Source organism: Balaenoptera acutorostrata, chromosome 15 (assembly GCF_949987535.1).
Source record: "Balaenoptera acutorostrata chromosome 15, mBalAcu1.1, whole genome shotgun sequence".
NCBI lineage: Eukaryota > Metazoa > Chordata > Mammalia > Artiodactyla > Balaenopteridae > Balaenoptera > Balaenoptera acutorostrata.
Window position 1 is genome coordinate 20345423 of NC_080078.1, and position 24767 is coordinate 20370189.

At 47.0% G+C, this 24767-nt stretch overlaps 1 protein-coding gene across 1 annotated transcript in view; it reads right to left on the reverse strand.

Annotated features, from left to right (window-relative positions):
• Nucleotides 1-3487: 3487 nt before the first annotated feature.
• The window catches only part of CACNG3 (calcium voltage-gated channel auxiliary subunit gamma 3), an 87063-nt gene continuing 65783 nt past the window's right edge, over nucleotides 3488-24767 (reverse strand). The window contains exons 2-4 of the mRNA XM_007186311.2: nucleotides 14491-14574; nucleotides 8709-8849; nucleotides 3488-4272 (exon numbers count right to left, since the gene is read on the reverse strand). Coding sequence (XP_007186373.1) covers nucleotides 3761-4272; nucleotides 8709-8849; nucleotides 14491-14574 — 737 coding nt within the window. The 3' untranslated portion in view covers nucleotides 3488-3760. The remainder of the gene's footprint in view (nucleotides 4273-8708; nucleotides 8850-14490; nucleotides 14575-24767) is intronic.

Below are 24767 nucleotides of genomic sequence, written 5' to 3' on the forward strand. Positions count from 1 at the left end.
AGAACTTGGCAAAAGATCAGCTCTGGGGGCCGCAGAATAGAGAAGCATAAAAGAGAAACCCCAAGGTTCTGGTCTTGAGATTGGCCGTAGGATGCTGCTGGTCCAGAAATGAGTGGGCTGGGAAAGGGAGCTGCATTGTGGGGAGAAGGAGGTTGGGAACTCAGCGATGGAGCAAGAGATTTGAGAAGTGTGACCAGAGATGATTAGTGAGCGGCTATTGCGTAGACTTTGGAATTAGGTTGGAGTACCTGCTTTGCTTTCTCTTGCAAGTTTCAACATCTATCCAATGGGTTAACAATAGTACCTACCTCGAATTTTAGGATTAATGAGACAAAATAAGAGAAGTTCCTGGCACATTGCTTGGCACACACAGTGGGAGCCTAGTGAATGTGAATACTCTTCACAGAGGATTGGATGACCAGGATTGCCTGGGGTCCTGGCTGTGAACCACGAGTGTTGATATGAATATTTATTTGATGTCAGCCAGCTGGGTCCAGCTGATCAGTCTTCAAGCAAAGGCACTCTGACGGCCCATGCACCAAAACCTTGCAGGGAGCAGACCTAGAGGTGCGGGGGTCCTTCCAGGCATCAGGTGCCTGCTTCCCTCCTCCTGCTCTCTGGCCTTTGCAGAAGGCTCCATACTGGGTCTCCAGAGCAGACACCCAGCTAGTTAAGCCCCTGGGACCTTTCTCCCCATCCCCGATCAACTCCCCAGATGCCTTGTTTTTGACAAACTCCTAGTTCCCAGGGCTGCAGGTTGCTTCTTCTTCCCCTTCACAGTATTCATCACCTATTTACTCCATCTCCCAGATCCTTCCCCTCCAAGGGTGCCTGGAGCCACTTTTCCCAAAGTGTGGGGTGAGGTAATTTGATGTGACACAGCTGCAATATTAGAGAGAAGTATTAGTGAGAAGGTTTTCCCCTTTCTGGTTCTCCTGATTAAGCCAAAGCAAGCGTCTTCTTTGGTGCCAGAGTATCTTAACTAATCTTTCTAACATTTTGGTTATATCCTTTTTACAAAGAGCAGGCAGCTGGCCTTCGGCTTAGAACAGGCAGCAGCTAGAATATGGTGTGATTGTGTTGTTTTTACTGTATTTATTTTCCCAGTTACCATTTGCTTACAGCAAGCAATTCCAGTTTTCTTTTTTACAGTAGTGATATAAAGTTCACTTTCAAGATATATTTATTGAAGTAAAAAATGAGTCAATTTAAAGAGAAACATCAAATAAATAATGGTTAATGTGGTATGTGGATGTGAAACACTTCGCAACGGTTGAACTCAGATGACTGACATTTGGGAAATTCTGGCAGAGGGAGGAAATCAGTCAAATGAGGAAGCAGAGGCTTGCCTCTAAACGCTGGCTCTGTTCATCAGCCCCTAAGATACTCTTCTTGAGCCTCTATTTCCTCACCTGCCAAAATGAGGATAATAATTCCTACTACATTTGGGGTTGTCTTAAGGATTCAATGAGGTAATTTGATGTATGGGTGTAATTTGCATGCAATGACTCTCAAGTGTCAAACAAAACAAATTGTTACTAGTCTGCGCTTTACAATAAAATTCACCGAGGGTGTGAGTGTAGGCACGTGACTGGCTTCCCAGGACTTCGAGCTTGTAGCAGGGATGAAGTGTGGGCAATCACATACCCTCTCTGGCCTCAGTTTCCTCCTTGGCAAAATGGGGATATTTCTAGAGGGTTAAATGGTACAATATGTGTAAGGTTGCAGAACACAACCAGGTACCAACAGTGTCAGGTAAGCATGAGCTCCTATGACCATAACTCTGCCCCCTTGAGTGACTGAACCCGGAAGTGGGAAGCTCCTTGGAGGTGTGACGAGCTGGCGTGCGCCACAAGCACCCCAGGAGTCACTGTGGGCAGAGGTGACATCCATTTCTCATGCTTTTATTTATTTATTCATTCATTCATTCATTTTTGGCTGTGTTGGGTCTTCGTTGCTGTGCGCGGGCTTTCTCTAGTTGCAGCGCGCGGGGGCTACTCTTCCTTACGGTGCGCGGGCTTCTCATTGCAGTGGCTTCTCTTGTTGCGGAGCACGGGCTCTAGGCACGCGGGCTTCAGTAGTTGTGGCATGTGGGCTCAGTAGTTGTGGCTTGCGGGCTCTAGAGCTCAGGCTCAGTAGTTGTGGTACATGGGCTTAGTTGCTCTGCAGCATGTGGGATCTTCCCAGGCCAGGGCATGAACCCGTGTCCCTTGCATTGGCAGGCAGATTCTTAACCACTGTGCTACCAGGGAAGCCCTTCTCATGCTTTCTGATATCAATTTTTCAAAATACTCAAATGTCCTTCCACTTTCTACCCCCCGCCCCTGTGCCTCTCAGAGCCTGTGCAAAGTACACCCTTCCCCCCCAAAAAGAATAACTCCCATTTGGCTTCTATCTTCCCGCAATCATGCTTGCTGTGGACTGAATGGGGTCCCTTCCCACCATCCAAATTCACTTATCGAAGCCCTAACCCTTGATGTGGTGATATTTGGAGATGGGGCCTTTGGGAGGTAATTAGGGTTAGATGAGGTCATGAGGGTGGGGCCCTTGTGATGGAGTTAGTGTCTCTGCCAAGTGAGGACACAGTGAGAAGGCAGCTGTCTGCAAGCCAGGAAGAGAGCCCTCACCAAGAACCAAATGTGCTGGCACCCTGATCTTAAACTTCCCAGCCTCCAGAACTGTGAGAAATAGGTGTCTATTGTTTAAGCCACCCTGATCTATAGTATTTGTTATGGCAGCCCAAACTCAGATAATGCTCACTCTACCCAGAATTCATCCAAAAATTTAAAAATATACAAATTGATTATTTGCAGTGTGCTAATCATTTTACACATGAAGTTTTATTTAAGCCTCACAACTCTGTGGAGGAGAATACTGTACCATGCTCCATTTTACAGATGAGGAGACTGAGGTTTGAAGGTCGGGTGGGTTTTCCCAAGGTCCTAGAGCTACTGGGTGCCAGAACCAGATTTTTGAACACATGCTTGCCCCCAGTAGCTTCCCGGGATTTAGGTGAGAGACACACAGACTCTGACATTTGTAGGAGCACCCTGCTGGCCTCAAGAGGTAAAGGAGGATCCTTCCTAGTGGCTAGAGTGTGGATGAGCAAAGCTCAGCTTCTAACACATACATGAGGCAGTCTGAGGGCAGGGCAAATGAATTTGTAAATTTGTGCAGGAATTACCCAGAAGAAACAAAGCACCCCAGCTCGGTTGGTTACGACAAGGCAAAACCTTTAATATGTGAGTGCTTATTACAGTAGCTGCTTCAGGGCTCTGACATCTTTGATTTCTGGGCATGTTTTTCTAACACAGAAAGGTGAATGCCTCCCTCAGGGCCACCTGGGCCGTTGGTGTCCTGAGGATTTGGAGTGGACAATGGGGACAACTATGCACAAGTCGGGGGATTCGGAGATCCCCCCCGCCACCCCCCCAGCCACCACCCGTGACTTTGAGTAAAGTCCTCTTCCAAGGAGGGAAGAATGTGGAGGTCCTTCCAGTAAAGAAGGAAGAAAGGAAAACATCTGGCACAGATACACAGAGAGAGATGTCATGGGATTGGCTTGAAAAGTCAGGGAGGGACGGAGGGGTTAGGACCTGGAGGGAGAGGGGCGAACTGTGGGAGAGGGCTGAGTCCATTTGGTTTCAGTCTTTGTAAAAAGTAATACCATCACGAGGACCATGCCATGCAACCTCAGAGACACCTCTGTCCACTTCCCCCCGGGCTGTGCTGGGGTGGAGGGCAGAGGGCAGAAGTCAGTTCAGACGGGCGTGGTGCGCCTGTTGGCCGGATTATTATGCAACGACTCTTTGAACTCTTTGGGCGTGGAATTGTGGAACTGTAGAAAAGCATGGTCCCGGTCGGAGTTGAGGAGGGTCCCCATGGTGATCTTTGAGGGGTCCCGGGAGAGGGTGAACATTGAGATGTCAGTGGAAGGGATGGTGTGGAAGCCTTTGCTGATGGGGGACAGGTCTCGGGATCTGGGCTCTGTGGAGCGGGAACTTGACCGCCTCCGGAATCTATACCTGTAGGGTGGAAGGCGAGCAAAGGTAGATTTCTTCAGGAGCTCCGAGTGGGATTTGGCACGTAACTGCTGATGTTTTTCTATATAGATGTGCACGGCGACTACTCCTACAATTTCCGCGATGATGAAAGAGAAGGCTCCGAAATAAAAGGACCAGCCATAGGAGTAGCTCTTTTTGGAGTCACGCTGCCCGGGGTCTCCAGCATTGGCTGATATATAAACTATGATGCCGATGATGTTGCTTAACCCTAAGAGAAGGGGAAAGAAAAATACATCCTTTATAAACCTCAGAAGTAACTGTCACTTTGAGGCTGGAAATATCTATTAAAAAAAAAAATGTGGAGTCAACAGGGAGAGAAGAGAATGGATTTATGGCCAGGAAATCCAGCTGCTGAGCTCTTCTTGCAGGGTCTGTCTCTCGGGAAATGAAGAATTCTGCCGCTCCATTCTGGGTGGGAAGCGTTCAGCTAGAGAATTCACCTTACTCTTTCAGCAAGTGCAGTAGAATTCAGAATGCATGTACTTTCCCTTAGAAGCAATTCATTCCCTCAAAGCTTAATCTTCAGCAATAAGTCATGATGACGGTAAAATGAACAAGATGCAGATCCCTGCCCTTGAGTTCCTCACCATTAGTAGAAGAAACTGACATGTAAATGCAATTATAGCAAAATATAGTAAGGGTTCTTCCAGAGACACATATGAAATGGTTCAGGAGCAAAGAGAGAAAGAGAGAATGATTAAACCCCCTTGTTCTGAAAACAAGGTGACATTTAAGCTAGGTTCTGAACATCAGGAGATGAAAGGTGATTGACAATGGAGTTGAGAGTGACTTACTAGTAGGGTTCTAGCTTGGATGAAGGGGAGGTTGATGGTATCTTGAGCTAAAATAAGAGGCAGCAGAGAGAATAGGCTTAGAGAAGAGGAGGTGGGTTGGAAGTGCTTATTGAGAGTCGGAATGTGGTTGCTGAGTGGACATATATGGGTCTGGAGCTGCAGTTTGGGGAACGAATGGGGAAGGTGCAGTAGCTAAGTCTTTTTATCTGCACAGGATACGATAATGCTTTAGATTATCTGTTGTTCAAGCATCAAGAATTGGGGAACATGAAGCTGTTGTCCCCAGTAGACAAGGTCTGCCGACTTAGAGTCCCCATGTGCCAACGGAATAGCCCTGGAAAGAGCTGACTAGTCGCTTGGAGAGAAATTGATTCTCCAAGGAGTAGTAAGAAGAAACAATAGAAACTGAGGGCCTGGGGTTTGCCCTCATCTGTGACTACTACTCTCACATTATTGCTCCAAAGGTAGAATGTCTCTTTGTGTCCTTCGCTTTAAGGGTCTCATCCGGGCTTTGATACCAATAATGACTCAGGGAGGTTGGTACATCACCTGGAGTCTCCTTGCCTCCAAATCCGGGCCGCCTGTAGGGTGGTTCTAAATGGAAGCTGTTTCTCATTACACTTCCCAGTACCAGTTGGTAAATAACCATTTCCAGTGGCCTCCTGAGTATCCTCTCCATTCCTTGAATGCCCCATACTCTTTCTGGGGGTCCCCAAGATCTCCCTGGAGTCCAGCAACCAAAGGGTTAGAGCAAGGGCCACCCCACTCTGCTCCAGTGCTATCGTTCTGATTGGCTGGTGCTCATGCATTAAGGGGAATTCATATTTTGAATACAATCTCTGGCCATATTCCATCTAGGACTTACCCGTCAGAGGGCAGGGCCAAGGTCTGTTTCTTCCCTGTCTCCTCTTGGCCTTCCCCAGCGCAGGCCCTCAGCAGGTAGGCAGCGAGTTCTAACCACTGAGCTATTTCTTAATATGGGGGTTGACGCAGCCAGCCCTGTGTCAGGCTGCAGGAAACCACAGGATGAAAAATGGCTCCTCTTTCTAGAGTGTCAATTTGGCTTGAAGATGAGTAGGGAAGACACATTCTTTTATATTAAAATGAACATGAATATAATGAGGAGAGAGCAGAATTCACATGAATTTTTAAGTATAAATGGGAGACAGACTTCAAAGACATTTCAGCTCACGGAAGGTGGCTTCTGGTGATGCCCCCTGACTTCTCAGGGCCCCGTTTTCGCTCTCCTCTGCCCACAGGTGAATTTTGGTGGCAAAGTGTGAGAAGCCCTGAAAGGAAGTCTTGCTGGGAATAAACAAAAGAAGCTCAAAGAGAGGCTCGGATGTCAGCCCAGGTTAAAGGAAGCGGCAAGCCAAGTGAGTTGCCACTTATTTCTAGGGCACTGATGGTGCGCCAGGCACTGTGCAAAGTCTGTATGTGCGTGATCTCAATTAATCATTGCAACAGGCCTGCTTAAAAAAAAACCACCCCTCTTTTACAGATGAGGAAACTGGGACACAGAGAAGATAAATAACTTTCCAAGTCAACACAGCTGGGAAATGGCAGAGGTGGGATTTGAACCCAGGACTGTCTCTTGGCCATGGGTGGATTTAGAAGCTTAGGAAGAACTAGATGTAAGTGGGTAATCACTTTCTCCCAACCATTAGACCGTACGCTCCCTAAGGGCAGACCTAGGCTAGGTTTGTTCATTACTATGGCCTCCTCTCCTTGCCCAGAGCCTGACCCAAACAAGAGCACTGTGCATATTTGGTGAATTGCATCAGCATGAGCATTAAATGGTACAATGTATATAGTAGCAGTTATTATGCATCCAGCAGTTACTGCGGGCTAGATGCAGTTCTAGGCCCTTTCCATATACCAACTATTTAATTCTCTGAACAGCCTTAAGTGGTAGAGCCATTATTATCCCCATTTTTCAGATGAGGAAACTGAGGCACAGAGTGGTTAAGAGACTTGCCTGAGGTTACCCAGCTGGGAAGCGGTAGAGCCATGATTTGCACCAGGCAGCCTGGCTTCAGAGCCCATGGTCTTGAGCATAATGCCCAGTGCCTGGCACATAGTAGGTACTCAATAAAGGGTTGTTGACTGCTTGCCTGAAACCACAGAACTTTAGAATAACTGAGCAAAAAAAGAACCTTAGGGAGTGCTGAATCCTCCCAAATTTTCACTTTGTAGGTGGAGAAACTGAGGCTCTTCAGGGTCCTCAGGGAGACCAGTGGTGGGGGGATAGCTAGGATGAGACCCCCAGCTTCTGGCTTCCCCTCAGGGCTTTGCTGCTGCCCCTCATGTTCCCCGGTTCCCATGTGTCTAATCTACCTGCCATGTCTCACAACACCCCTTGTGAGAAGAAGGTTGCTGGTGACACACTCTCCCTCAACAATCCCCTTGGGGGACAAAAGAATGATCTTCTCCTGTTTAGGAAACCCTCATGTCAGCACAACACAGCATCCTCTGGGTCAGTCAGAGCCCAGGAGGTCTGGAGGGGGCCACCAGCAACTAGAACGTGCCTCAAAGCAACACAAGTCCCTGGGTTTACCAGCTGTTACCACCTGTCCACACAGGGCATCACCTTTGGGCTAATCTTATTCTCCTGACAAGATGGCGGCTTTCCCCCAGGTCTGTTGCTTGAGTTGGTTCCCAGAGACTCAGAGCTGGATGCCATCCACCTTTCCCATTTCACAGAAGGGAAAACAGTAGGGAAGAAACTTGAGCAAGATCTCGGAGGAGGCCGGGATGCTGGGCTTCCAACTTCGGAACTATATGGTGTTGCTTTTCCAATACTAGAAAATAATTGTGATTTTTATGTTCAACCTCCTTCCAGCAACCCTATAAAATGGGTACTATTATTATTTCCCATTTTAAAGTCAAGGAAACCAAGTTATAGGAATTTGGTAACATTCCCAAGGCTCCACAGGTAGAGCCAGAATTCAAATCCAGGAAGGTAAGCCCCTCTCACCCACCATTTTATACTCCTCCCCACTGTTCCTACCCCAGTAAATATTCTGCCGTTATGGGTCAAAGTTTGGAGGTCATCACCAAAGAGTCAAGCTCCCCTCCCTCCCACCCCCACCTTGTTCTTTGCGTCTCTAAAGCATTTCATCCAGATGGCATTGGTTGAGGGGTGGGGTGGGAAGAGATTGTAAAGCGATGGTGGAGTGGAAACCCAGAGGGCAGAGAGGATGATGAGGAGGGTGGCGGAGGGATGGAGATGAAGGGGGGAGAGAGGGGGCAGAAATAGGACCTCTTCCTGGGGACCGCCTCATCCTTCTTGCCACCCTGTGCCACCTTCCGGTCAAGGCTGCTATTGATGATAAGGTCTTCCCCGAGAGCATCTGGGGCTGCTGATTTTTACCTTGTTCCCAGAGATGCTTTGAACAGTCTGAGGATTTGTGCGCTTGAAGAGCTGTGAACAACAGTTAAACCAGCAAACACAGGTCTCAAAGGGTCAGAGATAGTGTATGACGATGTCCAAGTGAGCAGAAAGATGGACCCCTTTGAAACACACTGAACCCATCTCTCAGGTCACACATTACACACACCATACATGCCCCCTGCCCACTATGTGCCGACATATACGTGCACACTCTTATGAGTCATTCCCCCCCCCCCCAAAGCTGACCTTCTCCTCATCTTCCCTCCGTGCATTCTCAGCTAGAATGTCAGCATCTTTGGTTCTAATTAAAGTCTTTGGTTCTCATTCTTAACGCACAAGTTGAACGTTTTCTTGTTCCTTCCCTGGAGGGAACCCTGAATAGCCTTGCTTTGTCCTGGTGGCCCTGGCTTGGGTTTGGTGTCTGTGATGCTCTCAGGGCTGAGCCCAGATGCTCACCTGCAGAGACAAAAAAGATGCCCGCGCTGAGGATGACGTTGTGTCTGCTGCGGTGGAACTCGCTGGCTGCCACGCAGAGCCCGCCGAAGAAGAGCAGCGTGACACTGAGGATGGGGAAGACGCTGGAGGCCCTCACAGCCCCTGCGGAGAGAAAGAGAGAGGGTTCCCCCTGCACCCAGTCAGCCCCGGGATCCCCCCCTCCGCTGGCACGGGGGTGCCTGGTTGGAGGACAGCCCGTGAGCAGGAGGACAGAGCCTGCATCTAACATGGGTGCGAGACCAGTCCGGTCGCTCAGGGCCCTGTGCTTGAGGTTAATGCTCTTCAGTCACCATCCTGAAATTCTTAATAGCTTTATCTTGAATGTTTGTTTTATAAGTAAGTCTGATGGGTCAATGGAGCGTGCGCCCTGGGCTTGGAGCCTCTACTCACGTGACATCCCACCCCCCATCACCTCCCCACCTCCCGTTCTCCGTGGGATGGGTCCTCAGCTGCTCACTCCCCCGCCCCAACCAGAGACCACTGCCACCCTTGGCTTGTGGTGTGGGCCTGGGCATGGACGCTGGGAGAACCAGGGTTGGCTGAAAGCCCTAGGCACCTGCGAGGGTATGCACTCACCCCTTGAGTGTTTCCGTGATGGAGGGAGTGTGACATTTCATAGCAAATAAAAGACACCATGACAGATGGAGAGAGAGATGGCAGAAGAAAGGCAATAGCTTTTTTTGCCTGCGTTTTGAACCAGGAGCCCGGGATTTTCATTTTGCACTGGGCCCTGCAAATCATATAGCCGACAGGGCATCCTGGGACTCCCATTAGATCACAAGCTGTTCACCGAAACGCAGAGTCTGTCCCAGCACACATCTACATTTGCATAGTACTGAGTCTGGCAATGCCCATTTGATACCCATTTAGTCACTGAATAAGCAAATGAATTTAGTTATTCATTCAACAATATTTTCGGGCACCTACCAAATGCCAGGTGCTGTGCTGTGTCCTGGGGTACTGGTGGAAATGTTTAACCACCCCAAGGGTGCAGGTGCTGCCTTTCTAAGGGGACGAAGGGGACGCTGGCTGAGGGCTGGAGCAGCAGCGTCCTAGAGACCCATGTGTTAACTCTTCAGCTGCCGGATCACAGAGAGGCCCTAAGGTTCTGGGGCAGAGGGACCTTCAGGTGGGGATCCCAGTTTTTACCCAGCCAGTATAAGAGTATTTCCTGGAACACCTGGGCCAGAATATCAGTTGGATAAATTCTGTGTCCATTGAGGTACAAAAGAGCTAAGGTCCTGCCCTTTTGGAGCTTACATTCTAATAGAGATGACGGGCAGGACCTGCTACCTAATTTGCAGGGCCCTGTGCAGGATGAAAATGCAAGGCCTCTTGTTCCAAAAGTATTAAGAACTTCAAGATGGCATGGTAACTAGACTTATCATGGTGATCATTTTGAAACGTAGAGAGGTACCAAATCACTATGTTGTGTAATGGAAACCAACGTAGTGTTGTACATCAGATATACTTCAAAAAACAGACTCATAGAAAAAGAGATCAGATCTGTGGTTACCAGAGGTGGGGCTGGGGGGAGGGGGAATTAGAGGAAAGGCACAAACTTCCAGTTGTAAGATAAATAAGTACTAGGGATGTAATGCACAACATGATAAATATAATTAACACAGCTGGATGTTATATATGAAAATTAAGACAGTAAATCCTGAGTCCTCATCACAAGGAAAAAACACTTTTTTCTATATCTTTAATTTTGTATCTACGTGAGATGACGGATGGTCACTAAACTTACTGTGGTCATCATTTCATGATGTATGGACGTCAAACCATTATGCTGCCCACCTTAAACTTATACAGTGCTGTATGTCACTTATATATCAATAAAACTGGAAGAAAAAATAAAATAAAGGATGACCGTCAAAGGCAAATTAAAAAAAGAAGAAGAAGAAGAATTTTAAGATAGTGAGAGCATGGAGCCAGGTGTGGGGCTCTTGAAGGATGGGGCCGGTGTGGCTCAAAGGATGGTAAGAACCCAGGGCTGAGCTGACTGTGCCTTGGACTGGGGTGGCAGACAGGTGGGGAGAGGTGTCGGACTCAGGATATATCCTGAAGGTAAAGCCAACAGAATTGGGGGTGGGATATGAGAGAAAGGGTTGTTGAGGACGACTCCCATGCCTGGTGCTTAGCCGCTGAGCCGGCAGCGGCATCTTTAAAGGCACGGCACGCGTGCAGGAGGAGCAGTGGAGCAGCAGGAAGGTGGTTGGTTCATCTTCGGCGTGGAAGTTCAAAGCTTAGTGTTCAGAACTTTATGTCCCTGCATTTATTGTGTGTTTTCCTGTGGGTTCAGCTGCAGCCCTTCCTATTGCTACTGCGTGGCGGTGCTCACGCTCCGAATGCAGAGGACTGGGTTTCCACAACACCAGGACTGTTTTTGTTTGTTTGTTTTTCGTTTTTCATTTTTATTTATTTATTTATATATATATTTTTGGCTGTGTTGGGTCTTCGTTGCCGTGCGCGGGCTTTCTCTGGTTGCGGTGAGCGGGGGCTACCCTTCCTCGCGGTACGTGGGCTTCTCATTGTGGTGGCTTCTCTTGTTGTGGAGCACGGGCTCTAGGCACGCGGGCTCAGTAGTTGTGGCACGTGGGCTCAGTAGTTGTGGCGCACGGGCTTAGTTGCTCCGAGGCATGTGGGATCTTCCTGGACCAGGGCTCAAACCCGTGTCCTCTGCATTGGCAGGTGGATTCTTAACCACTGCGCCACCAGGGAAGTCCTGTTTGTTTTTATGGGAAGAGTTTTCTGCAAGTTTGGTAGCTGACTTAGCCTACGGGGATTGCCTGGGAGGGCCGATGGAGAACGGGGGTGAGGGGCCGACGGAAGCAGACAGGGGTGAGGTTCTCTTCATGAGGAGAAGAAAATGAAAGAGTTCTAGCTTTTGCTTAAGGATGGCCACCCCAAGTCCCCCACCATTGGGGTCTGGGCAGACCAGGGTCCCAGTAACTGTCCCTGCTGCAATGGGGAAGTTTTGGAAGGGGCTTCAAACTGCCTAGAAACCTTGACGGGAGAAGTGAGGCGTAGGGGGAGGGATCCTGGCTGCCCTGAGCCCTGGGAGCGTGATTAAATCAGTCCCCATCCTAGCTTCAGGCCAGTCAGTCACAGCCCTGGCCCAGGCCCGGCTTGCTCTGTGCTTCCCTGCTCCCACACAGGCTTGCAGGAGGGAGGGCTGGCCCCCTGGTTCATTTAGCCCCCAGGTCAAGGGGGGATCCCCGGGAAGTAGGCGCTGGGATCTTGGGTGGCCATAGCTTATTTATAACTTCTAAATACTTACACATATGACCTACGGGTTTCCATGTGAACCTTGGCCCTGGGACCCACAAATATTAGGGGTGGGTCTGTCCCCAGTGATTTCAAGCGTGCACAAATCTTTAAAGCGATCATTTGCATTGTGTACTTGATGGGAATTGCTTGAATATTCAATGTGATGAGTTCAATCGATTAAAGGAGAGCACCTTAAAAAAATTTGTTTTAGTTTCGAAGTATGATTAAAGTATGATTATGCCCGAAGGAGATGATCTGAACATTGGAAGCTACTGAATTGTGTTGGTTGTGTATATTTGAAACGTGTGGCTATGAGATATGGGAATGTGATTGTTTCTCATGTGGTGCAGGAACCACTTGGCAACCAATTGGTGGCCAGATCCCACCTCTACCCCACAAGTGAGATAAGAGCAGGTTCTATAAACTGAGGCTACAGGTGTCAGTCTCACACAGGACATGCTCTGCTGCCATTCTCTCCTAACTCAGTTTACCCTGGATTGGTTTTTTTTTCTTTTTTCCGGCTGTGCCACGGGGCTTGTGGGATCTTAGTTCCCCGACCAGGGATCGAACCCGGGCCCCCTGCAGTGGGACAACCAGGGAAGTCCCTGATTAAACCTTCTGCTATAGGTTTAAGCTGCAGCCTCCCTATCCACACATGAGAAAGAGGAAATAGCAGAATAATCAATGTGCAGAATCCCACCCCACCAGGGTGTGGTCGCAACAGGAACTGGCAGCACGTGTGCTGGATGGGCCCGGAGACCCCTGCAGGAGTGTGACCCTGGCGCCACGTGACTGGCTCGGGGATTCCAAAGTTCCCTGCAGGAAATTCGTGTGCTCAGGAAGGTCCCTCCTTAACTTGGTTCTGTGGCTGATGGTGAGGACCTCCACCTTCCCAGAGGGGAGAAATATATTTTGTCGGAAAAGCGATGGATCTCTTGGAAGAAATGAAAATCAGTTTTGCAAGTTGTGAAATAGAGGTCACAGTTCTGTTTAGTCCCCAGCAGGGCCAACATCAAAATAGGAAAGAAAAACAAAAACTACAGTCACTCTGGTAAAACCCCACTGGAGATGACTTTAAAATCATCCTCAAAAGGAGGTCTAAGTAATCTACCCCAAACTTTGGTCAAGCTACCTCTCTAAACGTGGCCTCTATTCCCACATCAAATCCTTTGAAGCTGCTCATATAAGTTCTAGTTGGCATTTGGGTAAATCCTAGTAGATGGATAAGGACTGAACAAAGAGAAATAATATGTTTATGTTTTAAAAATTAGCTTAGAAATAACTTTCTTTCAAATTGACTCCTCACACCACTTACGTTGTTATGCGATTAAAAGCTCATATATAGACCCACTGCCCATCTGTAGACTAGCAAGCATGAGTAGAGCTAAAAATGATTTTAATTGTAAAAACACTCTTCTTGAGCTACGAGTTACAAGCACAGCCCGAATAGCACAATTTCTTGAAGTTTTTATGTATAACAGCAGTTTAAAAAAATGTTACATTTAACACTCTCTAATAGTAAGTTAGTCAATGCCTTAGAACTTTTCTTTTGCGTGAACTTGACACACCTCCCTGTTGAAGAAATTCTATCTAAATTACATTAAATCCCCAATTCTCTCTGTGCCTGGATTAATGTCAGGCCTGTGGCTGCCACTGGCCTTGACCATTGCTCATCCCATGCCCCAGAAAAGAGCCAACACATATGGCTTCGTGAGTACATGTTGGCCCCGGGCGAAGCGTAATGTGCATCAGCTTATTTAATTTTCATGACCCTGTCAGATGGATGACATTATCATCTTTATTGCCAACTATGAAGAAAGGTGAGAGACGAGAGGTAAAGCAGCCTGGCCCAGGTCCAACCCAGCTAGTAGGGCGAAGCCCAAGTCAACCAGAATCCAGAGCCCTTGCTCTAAGCCAGCACACTGTTGCCTCCTACGTGCTGCGTTTGTGACAGTTCCATGTCATATCCGGGTTACTGACCTTGAGACAGTCTAGGGGGAGACACTGGTCCTGCCCCAATGAGATTGAAACTGAAGAGGGGTGAACCTTGGTTTGCTTTTATTCTCCCAGGCCTTGCCTCTTAGGACCTCGCCCATTAGCACCTCACCCATTAGCACTTAGCCCATTAGCACCTCAAATCAGCCCTCTGGGGAAGGTGAAAACTTGTATTCAAGCTGAAGAAACTCCTTAGATTTCCTCCTTAGCAGACTAAAAAGAACTTTTCAGTTTTGACATAGCTCCCTTTTTTTTTTTTTTCCTATTTCTATTTCATTGAAATGAAAGAGATTCAGATGTCAGAACCACCTGAATGTCTCTGTCTAGCAGCAAAGATTTTCCTGAAGCTTCTTTGCACGTATCCATTTCTGGGGCTGGGTATTGGGGAGCCTCAAACTCAGAGGCAGCTGGACAACCTCAGGGCAGCCCTCCTCGCCCACCCCTCCCCGGGGGGACCCGCGAAGGGGGAACTTACGCAGGAGATACTCAGCCGTGTCCTGTTCGTAGTCAGCATCTTCGGGGAAGTGATCAATTTTCTTGCACACGCCTCGGAAAGCCCCTGCGGAAACAAACGCGGCCCTGAGCTGGCGGGCGAGGGGTGAAAAGAGCCCCTGGGGCCCAGCCTACGTCCTCACCCCCACGGGGAAGATGCTTTATGGTTGTTGCAGGCTCTGCCTCGGTTGGCCCATCAGCATCTTTCTTAGGGCACAAAAAGGAGATCGGTAGAGGAAAAAAATAAAAATAAAGCCGAAGATGGAAACTTTCTGCTTCCTAGATTTTGCATGATGTTGGGATCTATTTAGAGGGGCAAAGAGCTATGAAGCATAAGGATTCATCATGAGAACTGTGTCGTCTTATCTTTTTTCTTTTGTTCCCAATTAGTGAGGGGAAAGGGGAAAAGGAAGCAGAATATATATATACACACATATATTCCTATATACTTATATATATTATATTATATATATAATATTTATATATATATATATAAATTTATCTTCCCATTTTGCAGATGAAGCAGCTTGAGGCAGCTGGCCATAAGAATTTTGCTTGAAGTCATACGGGTAAGTAGGAGAGCCAAAATTCCAATCAAGTTCTGCTGACTCCTCGGTGTGGATTCCAGGCATGGATTCTGGAGTAACCCGCTCTCCCTGATTGGATAACGCTCATCTCTGACACAGGACCGCCCCCTTCCCCGCTCCCCTCGCCCAGGACCACAGCTTGCTGTGCTCTGCGGTGTGGCTCACTCCTTCAGGGGGCACAGAATTGCGCAGGTGCACCCTGGGGAAACTGTCAGCATTTTCTTTTCTTTCTTCGACATCAGCCTGACTTAACTTGTTGTGGGTGTTTGATAATCACTGTGGTGTTTGTTAAGTAGACAGTTAACCAACCTCTGGGGCAGCGAATGGCTCTGCCAGTTCTCATAAATGACAAACAATTTCAGAACCTCTCACCACAACACAGCATGAAATGATGCCTTATTGTTCTTGTCTCTGCCGGCAAAGACGGCCTGGAGGTGAGGGGCAAGGTGGTGTTGTGGACAGTGGACAAGGCTTATGTTCACACATAGCTGGGCTTATATTTCAGAGCAGTTACTGTAAGAATTAAATAAGGCCATATATGAAGATGAGATAATTTTCGCAAAGCTCTAGGCACGTCATGATAATGGCCAGCACTTTTTAAGTGCTTCTAGTGGGCTAGGCACAGAGCTGAAACCTACATTCTTCTCTCATTTACTCTCATCCACTGCCTTAGGAGGTAGGGACTATTCACACTGATATTTGATGAGAAGACAACGCAGGATCACAGAGGAAAGAGAGTTGTCACAGCTGGTGAAGGGAAGAATCAATATTTGAATGGGCTTTACCATTACAGTATGAAGGTAGCCATTATTATTATGCCTATTATTAACTCATAATAATGAGTGCCATGTATTTTTAAAAATTTATTTTATTGAAGCATAGTTGATTTACAATGTTGTGTTAGTTTCTGCTGTACAGCAACATGATTCAGTTATACATATATATATACATAATTTTTCATATTCTTTTCTATTATGGTTTATTACAGGATATTGAATATAGTTCCCTGTGCTATACACTAGGACCTTGTTGTTTATTCATTCTGTATATAATAGTTTGCATCTGCTAATCCCAAACTCCCACTCCATCCCTCCCATACTGCCCCCCCACCACCCTTGGCAACCACAAGTCTGTTCTGTGAGTCTGTTTCTGTTTTGTGGAAGTTCACTTATGTCATATTTTAGATTCCACATATAAGTGATATTATATGGTATTTGTCTTTCTCTTTCTGACTTACTTCACTTAGTATGATAATCTCTAGGTTCATCCATGTTGCTGAAAATGGGATTATTTCATTCTTTTTTATGACTGAGTAATATTCCATTGTGTGTGTGTGTGTTTGTGTGTATCTCACATCCTCTTCATCCATTCATCTGTCAGTGGACATTTAGGTTGCTTCCATGTCTTAAAGAGTGCCATGTATTTAACACATACTATAAATAGGCTCCAAACTAGAGGCATTTCACAATAAATGCAATGTGATATGAGCCCATCCTCTTGGTTCTGATTCTCTGCTTACCAGGCAAAGAATGGACTCAGAACTAAGGGGGCGTGGTCTTGGAGAGAAGGCTTGAAGACTCAAGGAAATTCTTGGAAGGAAAACAAACTCAGAACTCCTTCCCTGATATTGAAAGAAGGCCTTCATTTTTCTTGTTTGGATTTTAGAGTTTCATTCACAGATTCCTGTTTGCTTTTAAGCCCCATCGCCTTCCAGCTGGCTGGGTAACAAATCAGAATAAGTCACACACATGAAGCACTTACCATCTACCACGTGCCATTCTAAACACTTTACATGTTTTATCCTCTCTAGCTCTCAAGACAGCCTGGGGAGGTACCTGGTATTATGAGCCCTGTTTTACAGATGAGGAAATCTGAAGTAAGTGATTTCTGCAAGGACACAGCTATAAGTGGCACACTCAAGGGTAAGTCTTCCAGACTCCAAAGCCAAGTTCATAACCACTACTGTGAATTGCACTCTCTTCAACACATTTTAGAGTTGTAAGCAAAATCCTTTGCCAGATGGCTTCATGATAATTTCACGGTCCATCCACTGCTATGAACGGGACCAGTTGGTTTTTCCATCCACTGTGCTTTTTCCATGATGTGCGTCAGGGGCCACAGAGCAGGACAAGGCTGGTGGTTGTGGGACCACCTATCATTAGCTGTTTTACATTCTCCACGAAAGATTTCATAGGAAGGAAATGTTCAGCTGAAGATTAAATGTGAAAGCTACTGAAACAGACCAGTCAGAACCACGTGGGGATAAGGAACTACACACATGCTCACAACTGCTTGTGAAATGGGCCTTACCTAAGGTGGCTTAAGGCAACCTGAAGCTAGGATGTGGAGCCAGCAAACACCAGTAGCTCCTGGAGAAACAGTCACGAATTTTAAATGGTCTAAACTGTCCCACCACCTGTTTTATATAGCCCACAAGCTAAGGCTGGTTTTTGCCTATGTAGATGATTAGAAAAAAATCAAAAGAAGAATACTGTTTCATGACAAGTAAAAAAAATAGATGAAATTCAACTTTCAGTGTCTATAAATAAAATTGTATTGAAACACAACCATGCCCATTTGTTTATGGTTTTCGTGCCAAATGGCAGAGCTGAGTAGTTGTGGCAGAGACGGCAAAGCCAAAAATATTGACTCTCTGGCTAAGGAAAATTTTGCTGATCACTGGCCTGGAGATTTCTGTCCTGGGAAGTGGCACAAACTCTGGGAGGGCAAAAGTGGAAAGCAAACAGGAATTTGGGCCTGCTTGGGACTGGAGGACGTACTCCAAGCTGGTGATTCTAAAGCAGATAATGCTCATCTATGGCAAATCTGGGTTGCAGAATGGTTTGTTTGGCGTATTTGTTTGTTTGTTTGTTTTGTTCTGTTTTTTACTTGTAGTATTTTATTGTATTTTTTAAAAATTAAATATGCTGCTGCAATTTAAAATTCAGGATATGTCACATGAATGCTGATTTGCAGCTTCTCTTGAAAAATGGGGCTCTCTGTCCCACATTTCCATGGGAAAACAATCCCTAGCAGCCGGGCATCAGCAGCCCCCGCTTTGGACTGGGTGCCAGCTCTCTAGTTGGCCAAAGTTCCCCCCACCTGCCCAGGCCCTATGTCACTTGAAGAACCTGTGGCAAATTACCTCTCCAAACCTCAGTTTCTTCTTCTTCTCCAGGATAAAGATAATAACAATAATAACTTCATGGGGTTGTCATGAGAATTAATTGAAGCTGTAATAGTAGTTACAGCACCTGGTGCTGTACTCAGCATTTTCCACAGAACTCTGTTAAAATCAGGTAATGACGTAAGGCCCTTAGTACAGTTCCTGGCACATGGTAAGTACTCAATAAATTATAGCTATTCCTACCATTGGTTTTGGTAGGTATTTTAGGACCAGAAGAGACACATTGGTGCCATGGTGAGATTTTTTTTTTTTTTTATTATTTATTTTTGGCTGTGTTGGGTCTTCGTTTCTGTGCGAGGGCTTTCTCTAGTTCCGGCAAGTGGGGGCCACTCTTCATCGCGGTGCACGGGCCTCTCACTATCACGGCCTCTCCTGTTGTGGAGCACAGGCTCCAGACGCGCAGGCTCAGTAGTTGTGGCTCACGGGCCTAGTTGCTCCGCGGCATGTGGGATCTTCCCAGACCAGGGCTCGAACCCGTGTCCCCTGCATTGGCAGGCAGATTCTCAACCACTGTGCCACCAGGGAAGCCCCCATGGTGAGATTTTAAAAAGCAATATAAAAGGAAAGGGAATCAAGAATTTCCCTGAGGAAGACTCCACACTGAAAATGAAGCTGCTGGTGCAAGTCATACACTCATCAAAAAGTGAACTTGGCCATTCCTATAAGTAGCATATTGCCAGCTCCCAGAAATAACCACTGTTTAGCATTTCTGTATGTTTCCTTCCAGGCTCCCCTCATACCCCCCACTGCTCCCCCTACCCCCAGGCTTTCACACACAAATTGTTTTATAAAATCAGGATCTTGCTGGTCTTCTTTTCACTTACATTATCTCACCAGTATTTCCCCACATCCGTAAATCTAAGAAAAAAAGGATGGGATTGGACTTGCCCATGAACTGCAGAGGCTGGAGCCAAAAGAGATGCTGAAAACAGGTACCCTGCAAGGATGAAGTCAGGATACAGAGATAAGCACTGCCCTAGCAGAGTTTAGGCTAAGGCACTGGGGCAGAGAGAAGCAGAAACCAGGAACGTGGTAAACCAGGAGAAGGATCAGTGGTGGTTGGTCTGGGGGACAGATCCAGTGGTTACAGGTGAGAGGTGATGGGAACCCAGAGTAGAGCATGTAGAAGAGCTAGGCTGTGAGAATCCACACACTCCAGGACCCCAGGAAGAGGTTTGGAATGGCAGGTAGAGCCGGGAGAGATTTCCCGAAGTGTTGAAGTGTAATTACAGAGACTGGCTATGGGGTGACAACAAGCCTCATCCTGGGCAGAGAAGATTGTGCTAATGGTTCTTCTCTGGCTCAGACAATGGAAGGATACTTCCTTCCTATGAGGAAGGCACCTCCTTTAAACCAACAATCCTTCTCAAAGGTCAAACCCTAGAAATAGTCCCATTACAATCAAGAATGAGACATGAATGCCCACAATTGCCTCTATTATGTACCATGATTCTACAAGCTCCAGTGCAAGAAGAAATAAAACAGAATTAAGAGTTATATGCAATAGAAAAAAAATTGGGTAAAATTATCATTTTTCCAGGTGATAGAATAGTCTATTTGGGAAGCTGGAGGCAATTTGCTAGGAAAAAAATAGTAGAATGAATGAAGGAACTCAAGAAGTTGGCTTCTTCTAAGACATTAAACCATACAATAAAGCTGTAATAATTAAGTCATTGTGGCACTGACATTTAAAAGGAACATTTATTAGGATATTTTTTCAAAGAAGAGAAATACTACGAAGAAAATAAGAAGCAGTCCACTATCCCGTATTCAGATAATCCCTGTTAAATTAAAAGAATATATGTATGTAGTTAGAAAATTCAAACAGTATATACAGAATGGCATAAGATTAAAGTAAAAGCACTTCCCTCATCACCAAAAATTCTCTCACTTGATAACTTCGTAGAGTGATTTTTGTTAACTAAATGTTGACTGAAATCATGTCTAAGCTGAGATCTGAAGGTTAATTAAAAGTTAATCAGTGTAAGGGAGGTGTGTGCCTTCAGGCAGAGTGGAATAGTGTGTGAGGTGATGAGAGGCAGCGAGTGAAGTGATGGGAGTGAGTGAGTCCCCATCTGGGGACTAGGAGTAGTTCGGGGCTTTCAGAAGGTCAGTGGTGGTTGGTCTGGGGGACAGATCCAGTGGTCACTGGTGACAGGTGATAATGTGATGGGTACCTGGGGTAGGGCAGATATGAAAACTGGCCTGTGAAGATTGATTGCTTCAAACTTTTTCTCCTCCTTCCTTCCTTCCTCCCTCCCTCCCCTCCCCTCCCCTCCCTTCCTTCCTTCCTTCATGCCTTCCTTCCTTCCTTCCACTCTTCCCCCCAATTTATCAAACACCCACAGTGTACCAGAGCTGTTTTAAGTCCTAGGAATTGACTAGTGGCCAAGACAGAGAAGATTCTGGTCCTCAGAATTTACATTCTCACTGGAAAAGAGAGTCTATAGACTAGTCAATAAAAGAACAAGATAACTGTGCTCTGAAGGAAGCCCACAGGATGATGTGATGGTGACTGTGCATTGGGTGGGGGAGATGGTGGGCAATTTGGGGCAAGGTGGTTCGGGGGGACAGGTGAGCTCAGACATGATAAAAAGAAAGAGTCAGTTGTGTGAAGAGCCAGAGAAAGAGCTTTCTAGGCCAAGGGCACTGCCAGCACACAGGCTCTGGAGTTGGGAATGAGCTTGGTTAGTTTGGGGGACAGAAGGGAGGCCAGTGGGTGGAAGAGGGCCTACTGTGGTGGCGTTACCGGATCCATCAGCTGCCCTTCTAGCTGTCCCTTCAGCATTGAGGTCTCTGGAATGTCTAGGAGGTTGGGTTGCACAAGGACCAAGGTCAACTCCATCTCTTCCTTAGGATCAGGGTAACCTAAAGGACCTACGTGGTCCTGAGTGGCTTCCAGACATGCAAGGGAGGCAGCCAGGGTGGGGAGGGAGCCCCTAAAATGGGATATTTTTGTTTTTAACTGTTAAAGCCCTTGTCTCCAGGGAAAGTGGTGCTTCCACATTCCTTGGCTCAGTCTCCATCCTGTGTATTTCCTTTCAGATCGGAGTACTGCGGGCACCCAGCCTGATCCTGGGAAATGGCCATCAACAGTCACGAAGTGAGGATTAGGCTGTTTTGCTGTGAATTTTTACAAATGAGTCAGATTCTTGCAATCTGGAGAAACAGAGCCTGCCCCCTCTTCAGCAGGTATGTATTTGACCTGGAGAGAGGTCGTGTGGTGCAGTGGTAGGAACAAAGCTTGGAGCCCTCAGGCCTGAGTTCGAATCTCTATTCCACCACTTACTAACTCACTAGTTGTGCGACCTTGGGTGAGTTATTTATTCGCTTGAGGCTTGGTCTCCTCATCTGTTAAAAATATCAATAATCTGCAGATGTTAGGATTTCTCAAAGAAATAAGTACATTATCTGCTGTTTGTTTAGATGTACTCTGGGCCAGGCTTGGGTTAAGGGATCTCTGGGTACTGCTTACCACCCCACGGAGCAGGCACTCCTACTGGTCGTAGGCTGGGGTGAGGAGTATGGATTCTGGAGCCAGACTGCCTGCACGTGAGTGCCAGCTGTGCCACGTATTAGCTACAAGTTACATAACTTATGTGTGTCTCAGTTTCCTCATCTGTAGACTGAGAATACTAACGGTATCTAGCTCATGGGGTTTAATGAGGATTAGAAGAGTTAATATTTGTCAAGTGCTTTAGAGCGATGGTAAGTATTGTGTGTGTGTGTTAATTCAATCAATCCATTTCTAGATGGGGAAACTGAGGCCTAAAACCAAGGTCTGTCTAACTAACCTCAGAGCCTGAGATCTTAGCAAAATCCCCTAAGTGGCATTAACACAGCGCTGGGCACCAAGAAGAGGGTTAACAAGGGACAGCTCTTAATGTTATTTGCGAACTCTGTTTCGGGCATGGGGGGAGAGGAAGCCAGGGGGAAGCTGGAGATCGTGTCTCCTCCTTGCCACCCTCACATGGACATATCTACACATGGGCAGACCTGTGTGTGTGTGTGTGTGTGTGTGTGTGTGTGTGTGCATGTGCACCCGTACAGGGCTGAGCCAGGCAGGAAGCCTGAGGAGTCGGCCCACCCCAGCAGGAATAGGCCTAGACCACCTGCTGTACCAGGTTTGGGCAAGGGCCAGACAGAGCTTTTCTGGGTCCGCTAAAGACAGCTCTGCCTTTAGGGGTTTGCGCCTCAAGTCAGGAAATACTAGACCCAGAGCAGAAAGTCCTGGGGAAATGAGGGAGTCATCCAAGGCCCAACCTTTTCAAGTTTGCGGTCCTGAAGGGGGACCCTGAATGGGGTGCAGCTGTCCCGAGGGTGTCCGTCCTCTGATGGGAGGAGATCCCACTGGCAGAGCCGCTCAGTGGTCTTCAGGAGGAGCCCCATCCACCGCCCGTGAACTGGGAGCAGCCCACGTTGATGGTCCTGGGCACAATTTGGTGGCTGTGGCACCATCCAACCTGACAAAGGATTACTTCTGAGCAGTCTCTGGACCGTTACCACGTGCTCAGAGTGAGGGCGGGTCCTCCTAACCAGCCCACCGAGCCCAGCATCAGTGCCCAGAACCTGGGCCAGCCCAGAAACACAGCCAAACCAGTGCCCAGAGCTTGGCCGCATCTCAGCCACGAGTCCAGCTGAAATGCCAGGGCCCTGAAATCCAGCTCAGAATCAAAACCAAGGCTCACTGGGGACCAGGGCTCTGGGTCCAGCGATACAGGTCTTTTAAGTCCCCACTGTGATGAATCTGCCTTGAGAAATCAGGAAAGAAGAACAAACATCAAGTTTGTTTATGCCCCGGACGTACTTGTGTTAAGAAAGCAAAAGTCACCACCTGATTGTAAGAATGTTTGGGTTCCTGGGGTTAAAGCAGTGTTAAATATCCTCTTTATTACAGAGGATAAGTTACCTTAAAACGGTGGTTCTCAACATGGGCTGCAAATGGGAATTACGGGGGCTGGGGACACAGTAGGAAAATACCGATGCTCTGTTCTATCCCTGGAGATTCTTACTAATTAGTCAGGGCATCTGGAGTTTGCAGAGCTCCCCAGATGAGTCTCACTGTCCAGCTAAGGTTGAGACCCACAGCCTTTAGGGGAATCCACTTAAAAATAGGGACCATTATTTCATAGCAAATAATAAAGTTCAAAGATATACTTCCAGCTTTATCTTGAAAATGAAAAGATCATTTATGAGAATATGTTTATTTTGTCTTATCTTTTCTTACTATGCACTAGGGTGAACCAAAAAGTAAGTTATGTGGATTTTTAGTGGGAGGGGGCATCCTTTGTCTGATAAAATCACATGATGGTCCAATATGAAATCTTTCACTTTCCCAGCTGGATTATAAAGTCCGACTTTCAGAGCAGGATCATAAAGTGGGTCATTTCTGCAAAAAATATTTGAGCATGTCATCATTTTCTCAAGGGCTTCTCTTAATCCTTTAACATTCAAATCACTGGATGTGCCTATCACATCATCACTCTTGTCTGTTTGCTCTTCTCCCATCGTTAACCAGTGCCCCTCTGCCAGGCTCTCGGCCGCCCATGGCTGGCATGTCACACCACGCCAGCAGATCTTCAGTGCCCCTCACATCCATCTCATGAAGTCCTGTGTATTTTGCGAGATACGCAATCTCACTTTGCAATCATTTTTGCCTCCTATTTGCATTGTATGGTCACATGCTGACAAGAGCTGGCAATCAGAGAGAGGCTGCCCGGCAAAGACCGTGAATTGTAAGGTATTAAATGGGGGTGGTGTGGGGTTGGAGTTGTGTTTGAGTAGAGACTGGCTTTATAAATGGTCAGGTGATGAATCACATATTCACATTAAGATGGAGTTTGCTGACTTGTCTGTGCAACCGCGCATGTGCAGGGATTTGGATAATGAGGACCCTGAACTAAACTTGGTCTCTCTGAGCAAGACGAAGCACTTGGGGGTCCAGCAATTATGGCCCACGGCTCCTAACAAGAGCACCATTGGAGTGAGTGAGCTAAGGAGAAATAAACCTCTTCTGAGGTTCCTGAACTGCTGTCAGTACACATCCTGAATTCAGTCTTGTTCAGCAGATGTCTGCTGAGGTGCCTGCTTTGCATTAAGCAGTGTCCTGGGCATGTCGGATTCATCGGTGAATGAAACAGTGTAGGTTCCGGATCTCAAGGCTGTTACATGCTAGCGGAGGAGAGACCGAGAGTGAACAAATAAATAAACAAAACAAAGATTTCTGTAAAAAGGAGGAGGTAATTTCAAATAGTGATAAATGCCATGAAAATAATAAACCCCGGAGAGAGAGAGTGACCTGGGGGCAGTGGGGGAAAATTGTGAGATTGGGTGGACAGGGAAGGCCTCTCTGAGAAGGTGACCCGAGTGACAAGATGAAGCCACTCAAGGGAAGATTTGAGGGAAGAACTTTCTAGGAAGAGGGCACCACAAGTGCAAAGGCCCCAGGGAAAGATAATACTTAGTGTGTTTCTGGAACCAAGGAAA